Below are 20,116 nucleotides of genomic sequence, written 5' to 3' on the forward strand. Positions count from 1 at the left end.
AAGCATCACTTAGTCCGCAGCGTTTCGTGCGAGTCGAGTCTCATCCACCCGTCAGCGGCTTAATGTTCAAGCGACATTTTGAGTGTGGAGACAGAACCAGCCGTGGTGCCAGCAGACAATCCGAGCCTGTTAGTTGTCTCTGACTTTTGAGTTCCTCTCTCCCTCTTTCTTGTCAAGCCAGACTGAAGTCCAGAGTGTGTGGTGCCAGTAAAGCCCCTTCTCTCCTCTTCCCTTGCCCTCCTCTCCTCCCCGAACACCGGCCCCCAGACACAAGCCTCTTTCTGTTGGGGCATCGCCATGGAAACCAAGCCACTAACTTGAGGAGGCGACATAAAAACCTGCTCTTTTAGGGGACACAGGAACACCTGCCACCTCCGCTGACGGGGAGGGCTGGGCGGGATGCCTAGCCACGAGCAGACACACACTTACATACAAATTCATGTGGTCACCGATGCAGACACACACACACACCTACACACACACATGCGCGCGCCCACACAAACATAAACAGAGGATCAGTGTAACAAATGAGACCTCTAGCTAACATCTGCTCCCTTTTAGAAACTCATTTATCTCCCAATAACATCTCAGGTTGTTTGGTGGCTTTATTAACTCATGTTAAAAACAAGGAAAGCTTTTTTTTTCTGGAAAGAAATAATCCATTATTGATAAGGTTTATGGTTTAAGGCTACAACCCTCATCTTTCCTTATTTTAGCATCTTGATTTTTGTATTTTTTTAATCTTCTACCTGCACATCCAAAGCTTGCTAATAAACACACTATCATATTTGTTTACACTGTTTACAGATTGGATGAAGGAGATATAACGTGTAATTAGTGAGCTCATGAGGTGCTAGTATACCTTTGAACAGAGCCAGGCTACCTGTTTCCCCCTGTTTTCAGTATGTGCGCTAAGCTAAGCTAACCACGTGAGAGTGGTTATCGATCTTCTCATTTAACTCTCGATAAAAATGCAAATATGCAACTTCCCAAAATGCTGAACCATTCTTTTAAAGATGGAGCTAGAGCCAGCAGGCGATTAGCTTAGCTTAGCACAAAGACTGAGACTGGCGTATTTAAAAAACGGCAGCAGCATGACGAGGTACTGAACGTCTATTCTGAGCTGAGCGCTGCACGTTTATTTCTGGTCACCGAGAGCTGAAAAATGTTCAGTAAAACGCTGCTTTCATCATTGTCCTTATTTACAATCCCATCCAATCATAGTGCAGAGGGGCGGGACAATTAGCCTACCACAAGGACATAATCACATGTGTTTTATTATGAGTACATTGTGGTCTTATTGTGTATGTTATGCTTTTGTTTTAACTGTGGACCTTATGTTGTCCTCGTGTATGGCGCACTGGGCCACACAGATTTCCCTGTGTGGGATAAAAACACTGCACCTCCAAAAGCGCCCTGAAAATGCTAAAAACCTGTGTTAGCGGGACATCTTGGCCTTGCTGTGAGTCACAGTTACATTTCCCCTACCTAGTATCATCTTCTAACCATAGTCAAAATGCATGTGGGGCAAAAAAAACATATGTGTTGACAAACAATGTAATTTAACAAGAGAAGACAATTTGGCCCCGATCTCTTGTGTCCACCATGTTATAAATCAAGCTAATGTAAGTCAGTTGTCATTCTTCTCAAGGCTGATGGGTGAAACTTCCTCAAACAGACAGCCGTTTAAAGCTCCCGCAGCCCCTTTGAAGGCCCCGATCAACAAGTGTCAGTTTGGGGTCAGCCGGCAGGCAAGCCGAGGCCGCCTGCGTCCTCCTGCTGTAGGCGGAATATTCTGGAGAGACTGGTGAGTGAACCTCTGGTGCCTGGCTGCTGTTCATTAAGAGTATTAATGATTAACTGAGAGTGCTATTGTCCCCTCGGGCCCAGCTGTCCCTCCTCCGTCGTTGATCCACTCCGATGCCTCTGGGCCACTAAACTGGCTCCATTCATGTGCAGAAGTGACAGCTGCTTCTCACATTCCGCAGAAAATTAACTGCAGACGCAGGAGAAAAAAAAAACAAGCTGGGAGCAAATGAATAATATTTGACAGATTTCTTTTGTCTTGATGGATTGGCGATTAAAGGGTTGACCGGAAGGATTATTTCAAGTCTGTGCGGTAATAGTTAGAGAAGCGGAAGATGGGGTGTGGGGGGTGTGGGGGGGGGGGGGTACAGATAATGTTTGCTGTGTTTGCGCTTAGTCACTCAGGGGATGTGAATCAAGTGAACTCAGCAACTTTATGGTGGAGATGAAAGACATCAAACAGTGGTACACAGTGAGTGATCCCTGTGGGGTGATTTTATCACCAATTCAACTTTTTTAAGGATGTAAACATATCGTATCTGACTCTAATCAACGAAGGAAGGTTGGAACGGACTTTGACTGGCTTTTGTCAGGTGCCGCTTGTGTCTCTGACTTAAAGTGGACGGACAGAATGCAACACATGTGCCCCATGCAACCTGTTGTTGAGAGGCCATATTTGGAGTCACATATGGTCATCATTCACTGGCATTTTTGCAAAAAAGAACAATACAATAAACAATCGGGACCTGTTTCATCGTGCATTGTTTTATAACATCTGCAGTAAAGAAATCAAAGTCGGTTTATCTTACCGCAGGGAGAGCACTTTAATTGGACCTTTTAAAGGCGCCGCTGGTGTTTCGCTGGCATCTGCGGCTCATGCATTGTGAAGAATTGTTATTGTTCCACCTGGGAACAATTATGCCATCTTGCCTGTAATCAGTTGAGTGGTCACAGATACATGTATTTGCATGCTGTGGGAGTATAGGGCTGTGTTACAGAACAGCATATGGTCTCACTGTCCCGTACCCTTGCATTCGTACCAACTCTCCTTGGAGACAGGTGGGATCAAATTACTGGTAACATGATGGTTGTTTTCCACATCGTCTTCAATTAGAGGGTCTCTTTCTGTCGTTGTTTATGGTCTTTGCACAAGTCAACACATACTTTACATTCCAGTTTTTGTGTTCATGCATACAGGGGTGGACAAAATAGTAGAAACGCCGAACAACACAAAGTAGCTTTGGAGTAAATGCCAATGGGGTAAGGCTTATAATTATTAGTTTTTGCTCAGCCTTTTGGAGGTGTTGATACAACTCAGTGGATATTCTTGAGGCTGTACTGTTGCTGAGCAATGATTCTCTCATTTAGTCACTGTGGGTGAGGGTCTAGTTCTGTGCTTTTTGGTTCAGCATAATATGAAGAACTAAAACCAACCAACAGGTGACCTCGGCTAGTTTTACTTCACTCCTCTTGCTGATTGCATCACCACTGTGGGTGGTTACGGGTATCGCACCAAAATTCCTTCAAACTTGTAATCTACGATGTAATCTTCTACTTTGCACCTGCGGGGAATATTTTACCGTGACACCTCTGGGGAGGGAGCGAGAGACCACCCCGGTGTTGGGCATCGCAGCAGGGATGCAGGATGCTGCATGATGTTAAATGCTTTTGATAAATAGTCTGGTACACTGGTACACACATGCGCAGCCACCAGTTTGTGGGAGTGACTGAAAACATTAGCACCTTCCATGATAGGAAAGAGGCCAATGAGGTGGTCTCTGTTAGAGCCAAAGGTGTGTGTGTGTGTGTGTGTGTGTGTGTGTGTGTGTGTGTGTGTGTGTGTGTTGAAGGCTGGGTGTTTTGACTCCTACCGTGCTTTGCTTTTGCTGCTTTGTCAAAGCACTTTGTAAACTCTGTTTTCACAGTTATTAATATCATTATTATTACCTCACACAGCAATTCCAAAATACAAAACTGTGCTTTCAGGAAAGTAAAAGTATACTTGGTGCTTTTGTCTGATATTATGTCACATGTCACAGAATGCCACCTTTTCCTCTCAGGTTACTTGAGGCTGTTACTACGCCAGTGAGGCTGGTCAAATAAGGTTTATATATACATACACCCCTTTACCTCTGATTGGTAGCGTAGTGTTGTTTTCCCTTATTCTGCGCTTTACGACTGTGTGAAGCTAAGACGACCAGCACAGACCTGAGCAAAGGGAGTACTGCCTTTCAGCCGGGGATTGTGGTCTGTCTTAACAGCCAACGGTTTACTGCTGGAGAGAACATAGAGGTGGCTGTGTCCACTTGACTCTGTATGCATGCACGTGCACCCACCCACAAAAAAACACACACCAGTTTGGTTTGTGCCGTGTACGACGTAAACACCTATTTTTTATGGACGCGTGTCTGTGAGTGTTGGACTAAACGCTGCAAGGGAATTAATTAAAAAGTCATTACTGCGATGGAATAACTGTGAACTTTCATTTCTTTAGTAAATATACACTTTGCACTGCAGAGACATTTAACTTACTCATATCTGGAGTAGACACTTTTTATACTTTAAGTCTAGTATATGTTTTTCTTCCCCCCCCAAACAAAATGACATACGTCTCAGAAAAGCACCCATTCACAGTATGAATCTTTGATTTTTAATCTCTCTAAGGAACTCTAGACTGGAGAACAGGAAACAAGATAATATATCTGTGTGTGCATATGGGTGTCAACTATGTCAACATAACTGTTGAGAAAAGTTTTTATCAGCGCTACACCTGCCATTGACAGATACCATGCCACATGTGCTGTGCGGTGAATGCAAACGTTACGTTATGAGTTATTTAAGCAGGCAATTTAAATGAAGTATGTGCTCTGTCATATTCACGCTATGTCATTCCAATTAAGAAACAAATGACTCAACCGAGATTAAGCAATGACAGTTGGGGAACCAAAGTGCACACAGACTGGGGGAAGAATGCGGCTATGTTCCTATAGATTTACAATGAGCTCTGTGCTGCTGTGGGTGTGTTAGGTTTTGAGCACACAAAGTCTTTGACTGGAAGCAGAAGAGGATCTGGGTTGCTGGCAGCAGGATTTGACACCGGCTTATTTCCTGTCATTGACTGCGGGTCACATGGCGAGTGCGTGGGCGCGAGATAGTGGAATGCATTAAAGGGGTGAGGCTCTTGCCACCAGACACACAGTGTCTCTCACACACACACACACACACACACACATACAAAGCATTACTTGAAGGAAGACAAACTTATGTAGCTTGTAGAAGCATATTTACGTGTTTGCTTTGGGACACATTTGCATTATATGCACACACATACTGACACACAATGTGACTTGACTGATGTTGAAAGTTCAGGGTGGAGAATGGCGAGATCTCTTTGAAAGATTCACATTGACTCAACCTGCGCTGCCCTGGGTCAAACCCTCGGTTCGTGAAGTCAAGGTGCTATTAAGGCAACAACAGTCAGATCCAGAGAGAGATAGAAGGGTTCAACGGTGCAGCAGTAAAAAAAAAAATGTGCTATTCACATGCGAGCATGAGGGGAAAACATGCGCCTGCATCCACCCACACACATGCACGCACACAGACAGTGCAGCGTGTGTGTCCAACTTTCTGTTTCCCACTGTTATAAATCTTTGCGTGTGAATGAAACCCTGTCATCCAATCAAATCACTCACAGGCCTTGCAGACATCCCCGCCCCTTTTCTTTGCTGCCTCACTGCTCCACTTAACCCCACTCTCTCTGTCCCTTGTTCTCTTTCAGCTACAGGCAAATATGTCCTCATATGAAGCCTATAGCATTTCAAGTTGTCATCTAAGGCGTGACATCCTCTTACCGACAACCCATAAAGGCACAACTGTACGTGCCTGCTTCTCTTTTTGGATTGTGTGTGCGAGAGTGTGAGCGCTTGCTTTTGCTGTGAAATATTCTTTACCAGAACTTGAACTGGTGTTACATAGGTGACTGTCACAGATGTGTTCATCTTGCACTTCCACGACCTCACTGACGAGATATAGGGCCCTTTAAACATAACGACACAGCTGCAGTTCTATTTAAATCCACATTTCAGTGAACAGAAATATGTGTGGGAGCCCAAAGTATATCACAGTAGGCCGCTGACACCCTATGTGGCCCCACTGTAACGACTACTCCAGACACACACACACACACACACACCATGCACATGCACACACGTGTGCCAATAGTGTGGCCTTGATGTGGGCTGGTGTGCTGTGTCTGCTCTGAGTATCTGCAGCTGGAGGCCAAGGCTGCTAGAGGAGAGGAGGAATGAAAGAGGAGAAGAGGAAGGATCCCAAAGAGAGGGAGAAGAAGAAGAAGAAGATTGAAGTAGAAGAGAAGAGATATATACAGATGTTGCGGAGGAGAGTAAAGAAGCTCATGATGATCAAGAGGAGCAAAGGCGACATGAAAAAGAGTGAGGAGGGGTTTGGGTTTGGAATAAATCATCGGTAGGAAAATGATGTGGTGCTACAAGAATAAGAACAACAAGATGATACGATGGCGACGAGGTGGAGGAGTGAGAGGCGGCGGGAGGCAATCGGCACAGAGGGGTAGTTGTGGCAACAGTCACAGACATGGGCTGGGAGGCTGAAAATGGAAAATGTGACATGTTTTAACACCCCATATGAGGTTGTGTGTGTGTGTGTGTGTGTGTGTGTGTGTGTGTGTGTGTCACTCAGCTGCTGTGTCCTGGTCTTAAAGCGGTCCAAAAAGGCCTCTAACATAACACAGGCCAGATCAGATGGATAAAATATTTCAGATAGATCGCGTTGATTGTTTCACTCATGATAATGTACTAAGAGGAAGAGCCTGGGCAGACATGTGAAACCTTCTGTCATGTTGGCTAGGACATTTCATCTTGACCCCGATAAATATGTCTCAGCTCGAGGCTGGATCAACTTTTATAACTCATCACTCACCACAGTGATTTGCAAGTCAAAAGGTCACAGTACAAGTCCCATCATCCTAACCCATGAGCTACAGCAAAGCTCTGTTTGTCTTTCTCAAAGTCCCCCAGTGTTATGCCAACATTTTGTTCCCTTTGAATAAAAATAAACAACCTTTCTGAAAAATTCAAAATCACCAAATGTTTTAGATGCTTCGTTTTCACTTGACAACAACAACATGTTGTCAACAGCATATTCGTACTGTGTGTGAGAGAGAAGTACAAGCTAAATCATCTGTTTACAAATTTAGATCATTTTTCTTACGTTTTCCAAAACTTTAGTGTGTTTAATTGTTTAAAAAAAAAAAAAAGCTAGACCTCTTCAGGCGTCTTACAACTGAGAAAGATTCTGTGAAGCTATCACTCTAGTAACTCATATGCATCCTGTGAATAGACATTGCTTTGACATAGGGTCACAAGTCTAAAAAGGTTGCGAACCACTGCAACCACAAGTAAGTGAGTAAGTCTAACCAGTCAATACAAATAGTCACACATACAAACTAACCCCTAAACACATTATATCCTGCTGAACACGCCTCATTTCAAAACTCCTCCGGCAGGTTTTGTCTGATAGATGATGCATTGACTCCATCTAAAGGCGGAAAGTAAACTTGCAGGTTGCTGCTGATTCATAAAGTGAAGGTCCAAGAGAATACAATGACTCTTTTCTCACTGCTAGAACAATATTAAACTTTATAGACTGATATCATTTGGACTGCATTCATTAAAAATGTGCTTCCCACAACATTAATAGATGAATCCCTGTCAAATTTCCCAAATCATGTGTTCTCGCTAACAAATATCGTATTGATGTGACACAACCTCAGTTTTATCAGGTTTCTCAGCAGATGGACATCCAATGGAGTGCTTGACAGCAAAGATAACAATCAGTGTATATAAATGGTGCCATCACCAAACCAGGCACTCATTTACAAAAACCTACAATGGCGTAATTCATTCAATGTGCAGTTCAGTCCCAAGTTTCACCACATCCTTTCAGAGGATGGCCATGTAGAAAACAAAATGGCACTAAACAAGGTCTTATGGGTGTGTGTTTAAGTGTTTAACATGTGACTATTCTGTGTCTGTTTGTGTTTGTCTCCAGCACATTGAGACAAACCGTTGACTGGCTTAGGTTTCACTACTGCGGGCACTGAACAGGAAATGATTTAAAAACCCCAGTTTTTTTCTGAGGAATATGATTTGAAAAGTATTTTATACATATGACTGGAGTGAAACTGACATTGCTAGTGACACACATAAGTCTTTGTTCAGCAGCAATGCAAACCACTTGCTAGACAAGAATTAACAACAGATTTACCTCCGGTTTTCTGTTGTAGATGTTGTCTGCACAATGTCCCAGAGGGCTGAAAAATAATTAAAAAATGACGTCAGAGTCTCGTCTGTATGCTGAAGGCATTTGAAAAGTCAGTGATACATGTGTTAGTACGTCGTTCCTCAGTCACTTTTCTCTCTGTCCTCTAGTTTCCAGACTACAAAATAATTTGCAGACAGAGTAGCTGATTGTTGACCGTTGTGTTCACCGAAGGCTCTGTAACTTAACCAAACGGAGTGACAGGAGCGGTTAAAATCTCTCTGTCTGCCTGCTTTTTCTTTGTTTCACAGCCTCAGGGACTAAAGCAGCAAACTGCTGGTGTATTATAATGTAAAGACTCAACTATCCTTTTACAGTTGACGGAGAGAAACCCCCAGCCGCCTTAGGGCAGCTGTGTGTGTGTGTGTGTGTGTGTGTGTGTGTGTGAGAGACAGAGAGAGGACCATGCTGTGCTGCCTCTCTGCCAGGTGGACCTCTTCTTCCTCCTGGTGTCTCATGGGAGGGGCCTGGCTGCATGCAGGCTAAAGCTAGCTCCTCTTATTTCCCTGGCAAATGTTATGACCACAACCAGTCACATTTCTCTCCTCCTCCTCTTCCTCCTCCTCCTCCTCCGCCATCTCTTTCTCATCCACTCTTCTCCTCCTTCCTACATCCCTCACTCCCTGCCTGCCTGCCTGTCAGAAGTCCCACATATCCCTAGAGAATAAGATGCCATGGAGGCCAGAGGAAGAACAGCGCTTTATGTCTGCTCTGTTCTCTTCACCCTAACAGGTGAGCGTTCAGTTGCCGTGGAGGCATGTTTTGCTTGAGTTGTCCGCGTTGCGTTGGTGCAGCTATAGCAGTTACTGGGGTTGCTGTGTTTGCGTGGTTGGCAGGGTAAAACTGAGGGTGAGTTGAGGAAGTTTTCTGTGGTGCGCAGTTACAAAGTGTTAACTTGTGAAATCCTTTTGTATTTAGAGGGTTCAGGACAGAGAAGCAGTAATGAAACTGGGTTGCAAAATGTAAAAGTGGTGAAGCAAATTCAAGGACAATCGTATATTTTAACTTGGCATCCTAATATTGTAACATTTTGGGAAAAAACACTCAAGTATACCTTTATCTTTTTTAGCCCTTTTCAATGTCAAAGTTTGAGTCTTTAACGCTTTCCTTCTGGAGTCTATTTTGGCTTGTTTTGCATGTCCTCTCCATAATCATCACTGTGTGACTTGACAGAATTAGCTTTTCTTTGGTCGTCTGCTGTAAGTGAAGACATAAGAATCAGAATCAGAATCAGAATCAGAACCGTTTATTGCCATGGTATGTTGAACATACAAGGAACTTGACATGACGGGAAAGAGGAAGGAGGGTGTTAGTGGAAAGAAGAAGTGACCGATGCCACAGCTCTGTGAATCAGTGATAACAAACATGTACCAGCATTCCCCACATGACCCGATGACTCTAAAAAAAAAAGTCCCTGAAACATGGACTCACTTTGATGCTTGTATCATCAGCCCTCCTTGAGGAGCCCTATTTGTCTTATCTGAAAGACGACAGGCGATTGATGGCGTTTTGACATGCACCGGGAGACTTTATTTAGTGTCCAAACAACTCGGATATGTGTGTGAGGGTGATAAGAGGCAGGTGCTTGTGGGTCTCCACACAATAGTTGCTTGAATGTGTGTGTGTGTGTGTGTGTGTGTGGACTAAATGAAGATATCCTCTCAGCCATTGTCACAGTAATCTCCTTGGTATCACCACAACAATATCCGTGTTGTTTGGGGACAACAGCGAAGCAGCGGGCTCGCCACACTCCTCCTCATTCTGCCTTTTCGCCAGATCTCAGCTGGTGTAAACACAGGCACACTCCTGCCACTGACAACACAAACACACACACACAAACACACACACACACACACACACATTAACTGGCCCGCAGGCCTGTAAGAGTGGAACATGTCGATGGGGCGTCTGCATTATTTAGGACGCGACACCAGACACACAGTGAATCTATTGTGATGAGCATGATGGGCAGCAGTCACCAGAGACCAGGCTGACACCAGCTGGATGTCTCCAGGGGGGGTGGCAGGAGTGTGCCGGGTCAGAGGGGAGGGAAGAGGGGTGGGTGACAAAGAAAAAAAGAGATTAGAGGGTAGAGGGTAGAGATGGGAGGGAAAATATGGTTAGAAGGTGAGAACGAAAATCCCTTTTCTGAGTTTTCCACTAGTTTCATTCAAGATTTTACGGCACAAGACGTAAAACACCTACATTTTGTGAAATCATAGAGCAAATGAACAGTCTCTCATGAATATTATCCACCTCCCCAAAGTCCTTTAATGCTGCAACTGAGAAAGACAGGATAGCCAGAAGTGAGACAAAGGGACACAAGTTAGAGAGAAGTGAGAGGTTTTTAGTGAGTTTGCTTCACAGTAACTGCCTACTCACATGCTGCCGCTTATCTCAACCTGGCATCCAAACTCAGTCGCTCACTTTGTATCTTCAAACTGTCAAAAGGCAAAACCCAGAAAGTGAAGCTTGAAGTCGTCAAAACAATTCTATCAAATGAAACCCTCGGGTCCTATCTCTGATCTGATGTTAATGATCCTTGAAATGTCATGTATGGAAGATAGGAGAAAGTTAGAGAATTTCAGCCGTACCGAGTAAGGGTTTTAATATGACAGGTAAAACTTCCAGTTGAAAGGACAACAGCTGCTGAAAAACAGACACATCTCTTCCTATTCTTGGTGTTTTTGTTCCAAGTTGTTTCGAGCTGGTTGCCAGCACATTAACCGCCCCGGCAACTATAGCCAGAACAGACAGCCTGGTGCAATAGATCAACGGCTGTCAAGTTAGTTACTTCAGACAGCCCAAGTGTTTGTTTAGCGAGTCGACATCACAGAGACAAACCTCATCCTTGTCTGACTACAATGACAATCTGTAGTGAGCTGGGTCAATATTACCTCACTGCAGTTTCAGGACCTGGACAATTTGAAGACAAGGATATAGATTATGAGATTAGTCAGACACAAGTGAAAGGGGTTCAACTTGAAAGGAAAATATGTTTTGCTATGTTATCAATGTTATCAATGTTATTCAATATTGGTATACTGTAATTCACGATAGGCCTATGGCATATTTCTTAATTTGGACTACAACAGTTTGATGTGCAATATGTTTGAATCCAGATTGAATGGATTTTTACATGTGTTAGGATTGCTCTCATACAATATGTACAAAGCGGTGACCTTGTATAAGTCTGTTGTTTTTGTTTGTGAGGTGGTGTACCTGACTAGACCAGTATATTAGCATACAGTCTGTATTAGGGCCATCAAGATATACTGGCATTGATATCATGTCAATAATACACATACGATAATAGTGTGTAAATAGTCCAGCTCTTTTTTAATAATTTCATATATACAGTAATTTTTACAGACCTCCCTTCACTCATATTTTGAGTGTAATTAATTTGCCAACAAAGAGACAAAACGCAAATAAACGCAAATAAACAAAGTTAAAGATGAATTTCACTGATAACATAATAATGATTATTTTTCAAATCTTTTAATAAATATTGCGATAATGTCTTTATCATGAATTATTTTGGCCACAATAATCATGTAATGAAAATCGGATATTGTGACAGCCCTATGCTGCATTAATCAATACATTTATACAAACAATAGACAAAATAACTACGTGTAATGTGAAAGGGATCTCTCTGGTAAAACCAAAGAGCTGGTGGTGGACTTCCGCCGGGGTAAACACTCTCCTCCGGTACCAGTGAACATCCAGGAAATGGACATTGAGATCGTGAGATCGTATAAGTACCTGGGTGTTCACTTGAACAATAAACTGTACTGGACTGACCACACACATGCACTTTACAAAAAGGGTCAGAGCGGACTCTATCTGCTGAGGAGACTGAGGTCTTTTGGAGTGCAGGGAGCATCTTCAGGACCTTCTTCCACTCTGTGGTGGCATTAGCCATCTTTTATGGAGTGGTCTGCCGGGGCAGCAGCATCTCGACAGCTGACAGGAACAGACTAAACAAACTCATCAAGAAGGCCAGCAGTGTGCTGGGGTGTCCACTGGATTACGGTGGAAGTGGTGGGAGACAGGAGGAGGAGGATGGCTAAGCTATCATCCCTGATGGACAACAACACCTCCCACCCCATGCGGGGACGCCCTGGCAGCTCTGTGCAGCTCCTTCAGCCACCGGCTGATTCGCCCCCGGTGTGTGAGGGAGAGGTACCGCAGGTCCTTCCTTCCTGCTGCTGTCAGGCTGCACAACCAGCTCTGCTCCCAGTAGACCACCCAACACTAAAAATCTGTGCACTATAAATACACAGTGCAATACAACAATTATTGTATACATCATATTTTTTGTTTTTAGTTATAGTTATATTTGAGTTATTGTGGATTTCTTTTTACTTTTTTACTTAGTTAATATTTTATAATTTTTTACTATGTATCTTGTTTGCACTATCCACTATGCTGCTGTAATCCTGTAAATGTCCCCACTGCGGTACTAATAAAGGATTATTTTAATTTATTTGATCTTATCTTATCTCTCGTAGTGACAAACCCACCTTTTCAGTCTCTCTCTACAGAGCGTTTTAGCATCTTTCAGCTAATTGTTTTGGTTTACTTCCTGGTTTTGATTCACTCTCGCGCTCTCTTGGCAGCTGTTTTCAGTGGAAAAAACAATAAAAACGGACTGTACTCCTTAGGGAGAGAGACTAAAGTTAGCGACTGGCTGGTGTACATAGTGGAGCATTTAGCAGCTAAAGAGTCGGACTCTCCCTAAGAAGTTGGTGGAAGTATCGGCTGGATGTGTAAATAGGCAACATTAGCCATACCAACGTTATGAATATGTCAGCAAAAAGTGTCCAAAAAGCCAATTATTGCAGGTTTAATCACTTAAGAATAATTCAATAATTAATTTTGTTTCCTTCCTCTTCTTTTCCCTGCCAACTTAACCGACTCAGACGTCAGCTCTGAGTACATCCACGTCCCTTCATCGATCCATCATGGTATTGAAGGGACGTCTGTGCTCCTGTCCGTTGAGACTCGCTTCCCGCTGGATGATGTTGAGATCCAGGGAACTTGGTCCCACACCAGGCCGAGCGGCATCAGAACCACGTTGGTGACGTTTACCAAAGAGACCACAATCACTGACATGATGTACCGCAACCACCTCCTCTTTAGAGAACCCAATGTGTCTTTGCTAATCCGGAAAGTGAACCAGGACGATGAGGGGGATTACCACCTGAAACTCAACATAGATTTTCATAACAAGATAGGGCAGGTTAAGGAGGAGAGAACTGTGCGCGTAACAGTGGACGGTGAGTGTCTGCCTATCACATGTCATCAGTTGGATGTCATCTATGGACTCAGGCCTAACTTCTTTGTCTATTCCATAGTCCCTGTGTCCACTCCAGTCATTGAGAAGAACCCGTCATATGCGGTTGTTGAGGACAAGGCCAACGTAACCTGGACTTGTTCTGTGGAGAGGGGAACAAGAGTGGTGTTCCAGTGGCTACGGGACAACGTCGCACTAGGTCTCAGCGACAGATACCACTTCTCCCAAGACAACTCTACATTGTTAATCAGTCCTGTGAGGAAAGAGGACAAGGGAATTTACCACTGTTTGGCCAGCAACGCTGTCAGCCAGAGGCGACACAGCATGGCAGCGGAACTCAACGTCTATTGTGAGTATCCATCTGTATTCTCCTTTTCCTTCTACTTGTCTGTCCCGGCACCAAGACCACCTGAAACTGAAAATGTAGTTCCCAACTAGTCCCCAGAGAATTGCAATTGGGTTCATTTTCTTTTTTCTTTTCTTTCACAATATAAGGAGATAAAAGTTGACATCTCATAGCCAGCAGCTTCTTAAACTCATAAACACTTTGATCACTTTTTTACTGTGAAAGTAGCTGCTATGAACACCAGCAATGATAGTTTACAGCAAAATGAAGTCTCGCCAATATCACAGGGACTGGAATCAGAACCTGCAAAAGACAACTATGCAGACAAATAAGTCAACAGGTGTGATTTACTGCACCTATACACTACCGTTCAAAAGTTTGGGGTCACTTAGAAATGTCCTTATTTCTCAAAGAAAAGCACTGTTTCTTTCAATGAAGATAACATTAAATTAATCAGAAATACACTCTATACATTGTTAATGTGGTTAATGACTATTCTAGGTGGAAACGTCTGGTTTTTAATGAAATATCTACATAGGTGTATCTGGAGCATCACATTTGTGGGTTCGATTATACTCTCAACATGGCCAGAAAAAGAGAACTTTCATGTGAAACTCGCCAGTCTATTGTTGTTCTTAGAAATGAAGGCTATTCAATGCGAGAAATTGCGAAGAAACTGAAAATTGACACGAAATTGTCTGGGTGACCCCAAACTTTTGAACGGTAGTGTAAGTATTTTTAATTTGACACACTGGAACCAGATTTATTAACATTACATGGTCAGAAGGAGTTCAGTAGAGTTCATTTACAATTATGTCATAGAATTATTTTTCAAAAACATTTGATTGTAGGATGTACAGGACTGTCTCAGAAAATTAGAATATTGTGATAATCCCCATACGTGTGATTTAGTTTACTGAACCAAGCTGAGTGTTTTTCAAGGCTCAGGAAACCCTTGCAGGTGTTTCGAGTTAATTAGACGATTCAAGTGATTAGTTGAATACCCTACTAGTATACTTTTTCATGATATTCTAATATTTAGAGATAGGATATTTGAGTTTACTTAAGCTGTAAGCCATAATCAGCAATATTAAAAGAATAAAAGTCTTGCAATATTTCAGTTGATTTGTAATGAATCCAGAATGCATGACATTTTTGTTTTTTTAATTGCATTACACAAAATAAAGAACTTTATCACAATATTCTAATTTTCTGAGACAGTCCTGTATATGCGTCAAACCTCCTGTAATACCAATACTCTGCATCTGTTGTTGTTTTTCTCTCTCTTTGCACTGTAGTAGGACATATGTAAATGTATATGAGATCAGACTACTTTCTGATAACTGAAAACATGTGACTGTTATGGGTATTTGCATGGGAGCAGACTTATCTCACAGAGCTCCTCTGTTCTGCCATAAAGCAGGTAGATAAAACTGAAACTGACAAACTGGGCTGTTTCTTTGAAGTTGCTCCCAGAACATAATCCCCCAATGGAATCATTTGAATGCGTTTTAATTTTCACAAAACTAATGTTTCTGTGTTGCTGGGACCTAAAGGATGTGGAACATTTGTGTGAGAATAATCTGTTAGCATAGGCAGAGCATGTACGTGTTAGCTTTCAGTAGCATCCTACAGAAAGTAGATTTCAATTTGAGCGTTTTCAGTTTCTTTTACAGAGTTTTTACTAATGTTAGTGTATGACTGACAAAGACTTTTGATTTTCTCAAAGTCATATTTCCAGTCTTACACAAGTAAAAAACATTAAAACTGATTGATGTCACCCAAAGATTCACTTTTGATGCAAAATAACTGCAATGTGTTATGTTACAGTGAAGTCTATCTTAACACAATTATAACAGAAATACTGACGTTGGCACCATTTAAAAGAGAAGAAGATCAATCTATTTTGGTTGTAATTATATCGTATAACATTATTTATTTCCATTTATATGTACCAAATTAAACCCAAAATGAAATGAAACTTTTCACAAGATTTCATTTTATCATAACACATACCGACTTATCGATTTGTAGCAAGATATATTTATGGATTAATGAGTAAAGTTGTGTTCATGTTTTTCTTCATCCAAGCTGTTTTCTTGGTGACAAGTTTGTGTTCAAGGGCAAGCACTGCTCTTTCTTTTCCCCCCAAGAACTGAGGATCGAACTTATGACCCTGTTTATCATAGAAAAGTAACCATTCTGTATAATACGCACCACATCAGCAGCAAACTGTCATGTTTCCCTGCAGATGGCCCCTACAACCTGGAGGTGAACTCAGGCCAGGGCCTGCGGACAGGAGAAGTGTTCACCATCAACCCCGGAGAGCTGGTCTTCTTTGACTGCCAGGCTGACTCCAACCCACCCAACAGCTACGTCTGGATCTCTAAGAGCCGCAACGCCACCCAGGTCATCACTGAGGGCCCACGGCTGGAGGTGCGCTCCTATAGACTGGCCCAGGCAGAAGAGTACCTTTGCCGCGCCTTCAACAACGTGACGCAGAAGCAGAACGAGGCCCAGTTCACTCTGGTGGTGGCCAGCTTAGGAACAGGTGGGTAGAGGGTGGAACATGGCAGGAAAGAGCAGAGCGTGGGGAGATTTTGGGAATCCTTTGAGATAAAGACTCTGTAAACACTGTGTCATGCCAAACACAGAAGAGGTTTATGAGCTATGAGAGATATATCTTGACAATGACAAACACCACGGCCAGCTATGGGAACATGTGGGTGGATAAAATACTTTAACAGTGTGTCCACGACAAGTAAAAAGTGAAACCAGGTTATGGGATATAACGGAAATATACATGCGATTATGAAACGGGCGTTTTATCTTTGTTGCCAGGTTCCAGCGTTTGCAGCCTGTATTAAAGCTCAGTTGCTGGGAAAGTAAACAGTGGATAACAGCTGTCGTATTTGTTGACTAAGTTTTATAGCATGTGGAGTTTCTGTGTGCCGAATGCGACATTGATATGTTGTCTTGGTGATATTGAGAAAGGCTCACTAATGGCTACTGTCGATACTGGCTATGATTTAAAATTTCTGTTTAGTGAGTCAACGTATGTCGTGACAGCAACTATTTTTTAGTGACAGCAAAACATTACCAAAGAAGCCTCTAATGACTAACCTTTTAATAAGACGAGCTGTGCTAGCTGCTGTATGAGGCACTGTTGCTCTAAAACATGCTCCATGAGGGAGGTGAGGTGGAAACAAACAGGACTTTCAGACATGAGACCGGTGTTTGTCTCCTAAAGGTTTGCTAGGGGTGTTTGCGACGTGTTTTCCATACTTATGTTTCGGTGTTTACGTTTTACTCTAATTAATCATTTAAAGCCCAACCATGATGTTTCTCTTAAACCGAACTAAGTGGTTTTGTCACCTAAACCTAAGCAGAGGATTTTGTTTGATTTCAAGACGTTAACCACGTGTTTAGTGTGACTGTGCGCTTGTGCGTTAGAAAGTGAAGCCATTACGAGTCATCCTCTGGGAACCATGAACAAGATTGTATGTAAATCCAACTAACTAATCGTAGTTGAGTTATTGATGTCCAGACCACAGTGGTGCACCAATGGGCCGACATTGCCATCCCTAGAGCCAGCTTGGGCTAACAATGAGCATTAATGTCAGTGTCCCTCCTGTATTTGTTTGCAGGGAAAGAAAAGCACAGCCAAGATGGCAGCCCTGTAACTCCTCTGGCAGCCATTACCGTCTGCTCTTTGTTCGTCATCGGCTGTATGTTGCTGTTCTTCCTCAGGGGAACCTGCCATCCTAAGAGAGGTAATGTCAATTTCTGCTGCTCACTGAGGTGGTTTTCTAGCAGTGAGTCCTGCAACATGTTTAAAATGTTCCATGTTAGAAATCTGAACGATGAGATGAGTGAGACAACGCTAACTGCTTGCTAGACTGATTTCTTACACGTTGAGGTTAATCATAAATGTAAATAACTTGCAAATGTCAGTCAAACCGAAGGTAACCATGGCAAAAATATCTACTGCATTTGAATAAGGCAAGGTACTATTTAAAAATGTGTAACTTCTGTGTTTGTGAATAATGATTTCCCACTGTCTCTTTCTATCCATCATCAACAGTGCTTATGAGCATTTACAACAGGTAAGCTTGAATATGAAATCATTACAGATATGCACAATCGCATTTTTTATGTCATTATGTAACTGACAGCTTTATTTGCCTGTTTTTGACAGACCACTTACAGAGCAGAAACGACCACATCGTTCAGGTGAGCTGCTTGTTTTTACCTGCTGGACACTTTGATTATAGAGTATGCCTCATGCCATCATATTTACATATGCGTATATTTATATTACATCATATTTTGAGGTGGTTGTAGGGATGAACAAGGACTCGGTTTTTCCATTAAACTGAAAGTCATTCCCATAAAACTGGTTTGAGATAGGAGGAGTTTAAGCAGTAAAGTAAACAAGGTCAGGGTGTCTCATTGATTCCAACCGGAAAGTAGTTTAATGGTGTCATTACACTGTATGATTTATCATGTTAAATTAAAGCTTGACTCATAATAGATACTAATGCACTGGTCTGACATTGAAGCCTGTGTATTAACAGGCCATGAAGATGCAACGGAAGACTTTGGCATCTACGAGTTTGTCTCCATACCTGGGAAAATGGAATCAGCACAGGTATTTAACATGTTTTACATCAACATGGATTCAGTAATAATGCAGCAAGATTTTAAGCCTTTGTCTATTGTTTGAAGGTTGTGTCCAGTTTTTAAAATGTGCCCGTGCAACTGTCCTGCAGGCATCATGCAGATCTCTGGCTCACCTCGAGTCAGTTCAGGATATGCACACCACCATCTACGATGTGATCAGGCATGTTCCTGAAACCCCCAGTCACAGTTTGCTGGAGTAAGCTGGAGAGCTGAGATGGAACTTACAGTCATTTCACTTGAAGAGTAGCTTTATTCTCTGTTATCAAAGCCTGAAACTCTGGCTTTGGTGGGCCATTTTTTGCACAAGAGATGACGGAGGCTTGTGCGAGTACACAACTTGATCGTGCACTGTTACTGTCCACAGTTTGGGACGGATTTTAAATGACTTTTGCTGACATTATTGTGAGATGAAAGTGCATATATGGCTTAAATGTTTTTTTTTCTTTTCTTTTTTATGTGAAAGTACAACACAAGTTGAAACAGTTTTGCTTTTTTTGTTCAAAACTTTAGGTCATATTAAACCGAGCAAGTTAGTCTTAAAGCATGATCTTATGAGGTACATTTAAGGTACCGAAAGTGGTCAAAACATGTTTAGTTTTAAATACTACGGTTTTATTTGCCATCTCAATAATATATTTCTAATTTCCTATTCCCGCCAATGAGAGTCTGTTTTGTGACAAGTGTTATGATGAATGCGTTCTCTTGTATGAAATATATTTAGGTTAATTGTAAATATTGTACATGGATTACATGCCAGATTCTTTATTCTATTTCTATGTTTTTCTCCAATCTATTTATTCCCATAGAAACACTTAACCCTGTTTCTACAAATGTAGCATTTTTTTCAGCTCAACATGGATGTAATGAAATGCTGAAACAAGGAAATGGATGAACGATTCTTAAATTATTGTACAGTTTGCATTCACATGCTTGTTTTGTACTTTATTAAATATATAACTGTTTACTATTGTGGGTCATTTTCAAATATGCATCCTCCATTTCTGCATTTATATTTGCACTTCTTTATATGTCTTTTTCATAGAATGGCAATTGCAGTAATGGCTTGAAATGAACACTTTTTCAATCACAGATCCTGAGAAAACTAACAAATAGCTGAAGCCAGCAAAGATGTCAGTTGTTCTGCTGCTTCACAGTCGGTCTTTGTCTAACGCTTTGGCAGTGATCTCTCTTCTCTAAGTGTTTGAGTTGTATTTGTTCTCTGAAATGGCTGCAGAGTGCTCGTTGCTGTCCGCCAAGTTGCATTGGTATGCTGTGTACCTGGCGCGATATGGAGACAGGCAGCAACAGACGGATGATTCAGTGTGTGGCAGAGTGCCCTCCACCTGCTCCTGCTGACACCTTGTCACGAGTATATAAAAATGTGTGGGCTTGCTTTTCTGCTTGTGTGTATGTAAAAGAGAGGGAGAGGAATGATGAGGAAATAGACACAGACCAGACAGAAAAGTGTTTGTTTAGAAAATAGAGGTCAGAATTTATTTCCAATTTATTAGAGACTCCTGTGCACTCACTCTTCTGTTATTTTCCCCACCTTTAATGTACCACCTAAAAGCAGCAGTCTGCTTTCAGCTTTTTCCCAAAATATTGTGTTGTCACTCATGTAC

At 42.2% G+C, this 20,116-nt stretch overlaps 1 protein-coding gene across 2 annotated transcripts; it reads left to right on the forward strand.

Annotated features, from left to right (window-relative positions):
- The first annotated feature begins 8,782 nt into the window (after positions 1 to 8,782).
- On the forward strand, positions 8,783 to 19,819 carry hepacam2 (HEPACAM family member 2). Of its 2 annotated transcripts, none has more exons than XM_079175988.1 (9): positions 8,783 to 8,895; positions 13,092 to 13,448; positions 13,527 to 13,814; positions 16,063 to 16,362; positions 17,459 to 17,584; positions 17,896 to 17,917; positions 18,010 to 18,044; positions 18,374 to 18,462; positions 18,584 to 19,819. In XM_079175988.1, the coding sequence occupies exons 1-9, from the start codon at positions 8,838 to 8,840 to the stop codon at positions 18,692 to 18,694; spliced, it is 1,386 nt and encodes a 461-aa protein (XP_079032114.1). In that variant the 5' UTR covers positions 8,783 to 8,837; the 3' UTR covers positions 18,695 to 19,819. The 2 variants fall into 2 exon arrangements, with proteins under 2 accessions (XP_079032114.1, XP_079032115.1); XM_079175989.1 differs by having other exon boundaries at positions 18,389 to 18,462; positions 18,584 to 19,818.
- Positions 19,820 to 20,116: the final 297 nt, after the last annotated feature.

This window comes from Pholis gunnellus (genome assembly GCF_910591455.1).
Source record: "Pholis gunnellus genome assembly, chromosome: 16".
Lineage (NCBI taxonomy): Eukaryota > Metazoa > Chordata > Actinopteri > Perciformes > Pholidae > Pholis > Pholis gunnellus.